Source organism: Epinephelus moara, chromosome 1 (assembly GCF_006386435.1).
Source record: "Epinephelus moara isolate mb chromosome 1, YSFRI_EMoa_1.0, whole genome shotgun sequence".
Classification (NCBI taxonomy): domain Eukaryota; kingdom Metazoa; phylum Chordata; class Actinopteri; order Perciformes; family Serranidae; genus Epinephelus; species Epinephelus moara.
In genome coordinates, this window is record NC_065506.1 from 298,833 (window position 1) to 307,431 (window position 8,599).

At 44.7% G+C, this 8,599-nt stretch overlaps 1 protein-coding gene across 1 annotated transcript in view; it reads right to left on the reverse strand.

Moving 5' to 3' along the window:
* The window catches only part of adamts17 (ADAM metallopeptidase with thrombospondin type 1 motif, 17), a 487,878-nt gene that overhangs the window by 247,167 nt on the left and 232,112 nt on the right, over positions 1-8,599 (reverse strand). The window contains exon 11 of the mRNA XM_050041105.1: positions 2,213-2,314. Coding sequence (XP_049897062.1) covers positions 2,213-2,314 — 102 coding nt within the window. The remainder of the gene's footprint in view (positions 1-2,212; positions 2,315-8,599) is intronic.

Here is an 8,599-nt window from a genome sequence, read left to right on the forward strand (position 1 = left end):
TTTTTTTTTTTTTTTTAGAGAAATAAAAAACACAACAAAATGAGATACACTTCAACTTTCAAAGGATATGTTGGAGAGGATGAATATCCTGGCAACGCATCTTCACACTAATAACTCAGTTCGTCACACGATACACTTGTATAATAACAGTTCAATACAGCAGCGTAGTTCACTTCCTCTTTGGTCTCGAAGCGCCACGATCTGGGTCACGGCACCAAAGATGTTATACGTAGTATAATAGCATTACGTGTCGGACTCGACAAGTAGGGAGTGAGGAGGAGAGTTCGTAACGTTACATCATCTCCAGGTAGAGCAATTACTGTAAAACACATGCAAAAATTTTAGTCTTATGTCAAAGGCATAACAGGCATAACATCCTCCCCTCCTCCTCTTCCCTCTCCGTGGCTGAGGCACGTCACCTGGACCTTCCTGCACCTCTTCCTCGCCCTCGTCTTCCTCCTCTCCCTCTCTCTCTCCCTCCTCTCCCTCCTCTCCCTTTCTCCTGTGGAAAATCACTCTGCAAACGCATATTATAATATGTAATGTTAATGGTTATCCTACCAACCTAAGGATTATTTGCCACACTGTGCATGACTTTATTTAGCATTACTGCGCTAATGTTTGCTCGTGTTACCAAAACAATTAGGAATAAAATACTCCTAACCTCTCACTGATAAATTATAACATATCGTAATATGGTTTAGATCTTCACCTCATTGCTCGTTGCTTCGGATATGTTACCGGCAGAGACGCTGCTCTCTGTCGCGGACGATGCCATTTTTCCAAAGTGTTTTGGTCCTCGGAGGCCACCGTAACTTTGCCGACGGGAGGGGTGAACACAGGCGAGCGAGTGAGCACTGCAATCTAGAATTTAAACGCTACATGTCACTGTTTTCAACCCATTTTACATACTGGCCCTTTAAGGTACAGTTTGGCTGAATCGACAGTTAAGTTACTTCTAATGTATTTGTTAGAGAGATTAAATTTTATTCGATTCACAGTTCTTTTTACTTGTTGTTTGAAGCATAGCTGTGAGTCTATCATGATTCCCAGATATTTAAACTCCTGTACCACCTCAAGCTTTGTTCCTTGTACAAATACATCAGGAATTATATCAGCACTTGCCTTATTTGAAAAAAACAAGGCAAGTGCTGATACAATTCCTGAGAAGGGAGAAGGTGTATTAAAAATACAAAAATCAACCCACGGACCACTCATTAACTGATCCAGACAGACCACAAGGAACACAGGACAGATCACTGAGGAGCTGGTCGCGACCAGCGACCACTGGTCTGTGCCAGGGAGCAGCTGGTCCAGACCACTGAGGAGCTGGTCGCAACCAGTATCTTTAGCGCCCCTAGTGGTAGTGACCACTGGTCCGTGGTAGTGACCACTGGTCCGTGCCAGACCACTGAATCAGCTACAACCCCCTCCTTTGGCCTAAGATGGCTAAAATTAATCAAAATGCCAGCCAGCCCCTCTTCATTTTGAACAACGCCAAAAATGGACAAGTCTACAAAAGATGCATTACAGATCAAATTTAGCCCAAAATATAATATGTAATAGTGTGTTCATGTCACAGCATGTCTCACCATGGCATTCATGACAATGTAGCACCTTTAGATGAGTTGGTAGAGCATGGCACCCTTGGCATGGGTGATATGGAGAACATCAAATACCAAATATATCAATATCAATATCATGACAATATTTTTCAGGTTGACTATTGGTGCTTTCACAACATATTTACATAATGACAATTTTGATTAACAATCATCTGTAATGTGGACATAATTTCTAAGTGGGTTAAGGCAAATCATAGAACAGCTACTGTTAATTTGCAGCATCCAAATGATTTTTGTCCATGAAATGTGGAAGTGGAGTGAAACCCAGCATCTTCTATCATGTTCAATTCAATTCAATTTTATTTGTAAAGCTCAGTATCACAAATCGCAATTTGCCTCAGAGGGCTTTACAGCATACGACCCCCAAAAAAACTCTTTAACGGGGAAATACTGCCGAACTTGAACTCTATACAATGTTTGTTTGTATTTGCAATTCTTTGACCATCACCCTGCAAGCCAAGTCACTGTTTGAGGCTATTTTTCTTTCTTTATGCACACGAGATGCATATAGCATTGTTTATAAGAGATTTTTACAAACTTTTGAAAGAGGTCTGGAAGCCCAGTGTGCGTGAGTGAGACGGTCCTACCTTATCTGCTCCACACTCTGTTCCATCCAGAGGAGGATCCAGTTTGGTCTTGCAGGATGTATCACCTTCTACCAAACACCATAGGCCAGCGCACATCAGGTGCTGAAACACACACACACACACACACGGAATTCTCACATAAATGCTGGTAAAACAAATTCAGCATCAGATGAATGTATTATCAAAATCCATCAGTGCCAAAGAACCATGTCATACTCACCACTGTGCTGCTCTCAGTTTTCCTTTTTAAGAAATTCATCCCAACTGCATTGTCTTTGTCACCTTTTCAATCATTAAACTCAACACTACCTGTTGATGTGTAACATATTTAAGGGGAACACCATCTAAATGAGGAATTACAAAATGTTATCTAGAAAAGTTCAATCAATATCTATGAACTTGAGCTACTCTCTCTCAAAGCCAGAGCAGTAAGTCTCAAACTTGCGATGTCATCGGGGATAAAGTCTGAAACTGCTCCATAGACATTGAATGAGAGACTGATTTTGTTTGTTGTTTTTATACCCTAATGAGCTTCATTCTTTTTGAGTTTTCTCAGTTCTGAAACAGAAAATGCACCCACATACTGAGAACAGTCCCCTGGTTGCTCTCAGTGTCATCTCGAACATCTTTCACCATTTCTTATCAGCTCCAAACTTTATACCCTATGACATCACAGATTTGAGTTTTAGCACTCTAGCTTTTGGATTTGGGAGAGTTTTTCATGTTAACTGATATTTTTTTTAAATAGGCATTCCCCGTTAAGTGCTGACTCTTTTTGACTTTAAGACTCTGATTAGATAAATGACACTGATCAGCCCCCTGGTCCACTTTTTTCAATGCTTCTGTCTAAACGCAGAAACAGAACTTCAAGACAAAGGAAGTTCCAGCAGTTGAAATGACCATATTTAGGATCCTTGTGGGTAGAAGCTCCTCCTGGGCCACTCAGTGCCGGCCTGGTGTAACCGGTACCCTCTTCTCAACCTCAACAGTGAGAAAAGGCCATTATCCAGTTGGTTGGAATCCTTAAAGATTCTCGTAGCCAGGAGTAGAAGTTCCTCAGTATTTGAGGGAATTCCCAGAATCAGGCCCTCGGTGATGTGGACACCAAGGTACTTGTCACTGTCCACCCTCTCCACCGAGGACCTGGTGATATTAAGGGGGGGTGTAGTTCCTTCCCTGTTGGTGCTCAGGATAAGTTTGCATATGTGTGTACATATGTATGTAAGTACTCCCCCTGTAAAACCAGACAGAGCAGATGACAATGAGCTGTGATCTTCTCCTTGCTCTCACTTTGAAGAAAACCTCTGCTGACAAAATAATTGCTGTCTGGAATTGCTGCAAGTAGTGGATTCTTACAAATATGAATTATATTCGCACAGAGCTTTCATTTAGAGCTGAAGTTCCATGAACTTTGTCTTATGACTTAATGCTGTGTACTAGTTGCAAACTGCCTTTACAGCACGACCTTACAAAGACCACACAGTTCAAAATGGTCGAGAGACAGACGTGGATGGTACATCCACTTGAATATATTAAGTTATCATTGTTCTGTTTGTGACTGCAAGCACTACAGGACGGCCACCTACCCGACCAGTTTGTTTACCTAAACTCTCATTACCACTTACAATATCAAAGATCAGTGGTGAGGAGCCTTCTAACAGTGCACAAAATCTTTTCAGTGAGGAGGACAGAGAGGGAGGCACAGCAGGTCCAGGGGGTACTCACGTCCAGGGGTACTCAGGACCAATGGATACAAGTAGAGGATGTTGAAATTCCCACCATTACTTCAGATCAGAGTGGACTCTGCTTAATCAAGGAGGACCACCAGAAGCATTTCAGTGGGACTCCCTTACATGGCACAACTATCAGAACATCTAACCAGAGTCAAGTCACAAGCAGTCAGCGCTTACAACAAAGGCAGGGCTCCCCCCAGCCCCACTCCCCCTCTCTCCTACCCCCATCCCAGAGGGAGAATGAAGTGGTGTATGACATCACCATGACAACACATCACATGTAACACCTGTGGGGTACACTACATCAGTGAATCGTCAATGACCCTGAGCAAGAGACTGAATGAATAGCGGACACCGGAACAAAATTGCTCACACCATCAACTTGGAAAAAGTCAAAAGTCATTGACTAGGAATCAGACCCTCATTCTTATGAACTTGGCATATGTGATTAGATTCTTTTTAATTTTTTGGGATGTTTTTAGGATTCCTTCTCCTGTTTTGTCAGTATATGGATACATACTTTAGGATGTTCTATCTCACATTGGCTCCACCCTCTACTGGACTATATGGGTTATAATCCTCCAATTATGAGCAAGCATTCGCCACCTGAGGTTTGCATAAATGTAGCCAGCCAATCAGGATATGCCTACCCAAAAACACGTGGACCCCTCAATATATAAGGAGACACACTGAAGCTGTCCGATTTCTCTTCAGGGATGGTGATTTGCCAACTGAACAGCGTTTTCCATGGATGAAGTTGCTGCTTCAAAAACCTCATCAGTGCCTCTGCACAGAGCGAGACTGCAGAGAGCAGTATTCAGCAGCCACCAGCCTGTGAGGCCTGCCTGGTGCTGACCTAGTTTAGACGCCAGCAGTGCTGGGATCACTTCAGATACTTTGACGTGAAGCTTTGCTGCTTTAAAAGTGAGCAGGAGCTTGAGATCGATTATGTTGAGACCCCTGCTCCAACTGCCACACTTCCAGTCAACCCTGCTTAGACAACATATTCATTTGTAGATGATGAAATTATCTTATCAGTTTCCTGCATATCAGCATTCTGCAGGAGTCCAGCACTGACCGTCTGCAGTCACCAGCATGGCCCCCCTCAATGGCCTGGTAGGCCACCTGCTTCCACAGTCAGTTAATTTGTCAAAGAGCAGGGAGTTTCTATTGCAGCTGCTGCTGCATGGCAGAGAGATGCTAGAGTACTTAGCTAGATATTTTGGCTGGGAGTACAACTAGCTGGGGCTGCTAGTGATGTGTTGGACATTTGCTGGTGTCCTCTCAGCGAAATGCCCTCTCCCTCACCATCTCGGAATGACATTTGGACCACACCATGAACATATTCATGTTCTCATTCAAGGTGTTGCTGCAGAAAGCTGTGTGATGTCTTGCCCTGTTAGGCTCCAGTCATGTGTGGCTGAGACTCACTCCCCCTATAAGGACTATGGTGATCTCGGTGAGTCACTGCTGTCATTAAAAGGCTTTTAAGAAAGAAGATGAGAAGAAGCATGGTAACTGGCAGAGAGTAGAAGAGAGATGGCGCAACAGAGCTCTAGCCACCCCCATTTCCCTTGCTGCCTCTTTGGAGACACTCCAACAATGCCCCCCTGGTTGCTGAGATGCAGGGCGGCAATGCTGTTATATGTCAGTGTTAATGTCCATGTCGGTGCTGCTTTATGCCTTCCCGCCCTCCATCTTATTCCTCCCCTACTGGAGAGAGTGAGTCAGGGGCAGTTGTTGGTCTTTATGGTGGCCACAGATTGCAGCCCAGCCTGAGACCATCCCCCATTTCTGGGAGGTACTATGTCAGAAGTAGGGTGCGATAGGTGCGTTGCCTGCTCTGGGCCAACCTCTCAAAGCTTGGCTCCAGAAAAGGACAGGCTTAAGGAGGGCTAGATTGTCTGTGCAGGGTGTGCAGAACATTTAGGCAGCGAGACCACTGCCTGTTACAAGGCAAAGTGTTTGGATTTCCAACGCTGGTGTGAGGGAAGGAGAGTAGATCCACTGTCAAGTGCAGTTGGCTCTATTCTTTCCTTTTTTGCATTATTTGATGGAAGAAGTGGCTGTCACATGCCACTATTAAAGTGCACGCAGCAGCCTCCTCTTCCTTCCATGAGGGTTTGGCGACCGACCAGTCTTTGCCTACCCTCTTGTGAAGCAGTTTTTCATGGTATCAAGAGATAACAGCAGCTGATATGTGCCTCCTCCCCACAATGGGACCTGCCAATGCCATTTGAAGCTTTGGTGAAGGATGTCTGGAGCACTGCTTTCTGAAGTATTGTCATTTAAGATAGCTTTGCCAATTATGTTGACCTCAGCGAAGAGAGTGTGTGAAATGTCTGCCCTATCGGTGCACCCCAGTTGTTTGCTGCTAAGTGGCGACTGCAGTGGGGCTTCTCTCGAACCAAATCCCCCTTTGTTCCCAAGAACTTAAGGAGCTTTTTCTAGTCGCAAGAGTTGTACAGTTAGTTGATTTTTGTCTTCCACCCCATAAGGGGGGAAGGGAGGAAAAATTGCTTCTGCTTTGCCCAGTCTTTGCATTGTCATGTTATGTGAACACATAAGTTATATGAACACACGGCCCCCATCAGACGCACTGAACATCTGTTTGTGTGCTTTGATGATGGTGTGGCAGGTAAGGCCCTATCCAAGAAATGCCTTGTAAGATGGTTTTGTGAGTACATCTCCCAAGCCTACAGGCAGGCAGGCAGGGATCCTCAAACTGTGGTGCGTGCACACTCTACACATGATGTGGCAGTGTCAGCGGCTTTTTTCAGCAGGGTGAGTGTCGAGGACATATGTACGGCAGCTTCATTATCTATGCCCTGCCCGTTCATAAGGTTCTATTTTTTGGACATGTCAGGCTCCTTTTCAGGGTCTGTACTCACCGGAACGACTCAGGACTGTTGAAAAGGGTTGGGTGTATCATCACTTGTGTTGTACCTGACTCCCCTCTGGGCATGATACACCAACATGTTTCTGTGCTTCTTGATGACCTGGGAAATGTGGTGTGCAAGGTGTCTATTGTTTGTCTTTCTACCCCTGCAAGGTTATGCCATGGCTCAAGCCAGTTTGGTTTCTTACCACCTAAGCTGGCTGGGGCCCCCTACTTCTCCACTGTGGTAGCCTAGGTCATAAAGAAGTAGGTGGGACCTTAAGCCGGTCAGGATCAGTGTGGCTGGGATGTCACAGTCAATTCAATCAATCATTTTTATTTATAAAGTCCAATATCACAAATCACAATTTGCCTCAGAGGGCTTTACAGCATATGACATCCCTCTGTCCTTAGGACCCCCGCAGCAGATAAGGAAAAACTCCAGGGGACAGGGGAAAAAAATGGCAGAAACACAGCAGGGCATTCATTCATCCGGCTCCACCCACTGTACCGAAAGAATCCATTAGAGGGCGGAGCCTGTGTGAAATAGAACAAAGGTTATGATATTGTTACCCTAGTTCTATTAGCACAGGTGGAGCCCTCTACCTTGGGGCCCTGTTACTCTTACGCCACTTGATGAAGAGGGTGTAAGGTGTCAGACAGGTTTGGTGTGCCTTCTTATACACTGCTCCAAAAAATAAAGGGAACACATAATCATCACAGTGTAACTCAAAGTCAATCAAACTCCTGGGATATCAACCTGTCCAGTTAGGAAGCAATACTGATTGTCCAATTTGCACAACAGCAGGTGAAATTGATTCACAGACAAAAAGTGGAAAGGAGAGGCAATTACCAAGACAACATCCCTATTTGGGAATGGTTTTGCAGGTGGTGGCCACAGACCATTTCCCTCTCTGCATTCTTTCTGGTTGATTCTTGGCTAGTTTTGCATGTTTTACCTGTGCCCTCGCCACTAATGGTATCATGAGGTGGTATTTGCAGCCCACAGAAGTTGCTCAGGTAGTTGCACCACAGACTGTCCAGGAGCTGACTGATGCCCTGATCCAGGTCTGGGAGGAGATCCCCCAGGAGACCATCTGTCGTCTCATCAGGAGCATGCCCAGACGTTGTAGGGAATGTATATAGGCACGTGGAGGCCATACACACTACTGAGCCACATTACGAGTTGTCCTGAGGAAATTCACAGAAGTTGGATCAGTCTGTGATCTAATTTTTCCACTTTGATTTTGGGTATGATTCTGAATCCAGTCCTAAATGAGTTAATGATTTTGGTTTCCATGGATTGTTCTTACATTAGTTTGTTCTCAACGAATTACACTGTGTAATCAATAAAGATTTTCATCTGGAATATTTCATTCACCGAGATCTGGGATGTGTGATTTACAGATGCAGCCACTTCAAATTTCCCATGTCAATCCGACAGCCTTCCGGATGCCTGCCAACTTCCAGCTAAATACCACACCACCCCCCCACCACCTTTCTGGGGGTGTGCCTAGATTCCACTGTGATTCCACGTGCATATGCATTTGGGCCAGCTACTTCAGTCAAGATGTTCTGTGACTGCACTCTCCCAGTGCGTAATGCCAGCTGTATACGCTTCTATTGGGGCAGATAAGCTCATATATGGAAAGTATTGTGCATTTTATGACTAAAGCATGAAACTTTCTACAGTGTTTCTATATACCATGGAGTTTGTTTTTAGACGTGGACCCACTTTTGAATTGACCTCTGGAACTTGTCAGAGGCTGTACATTT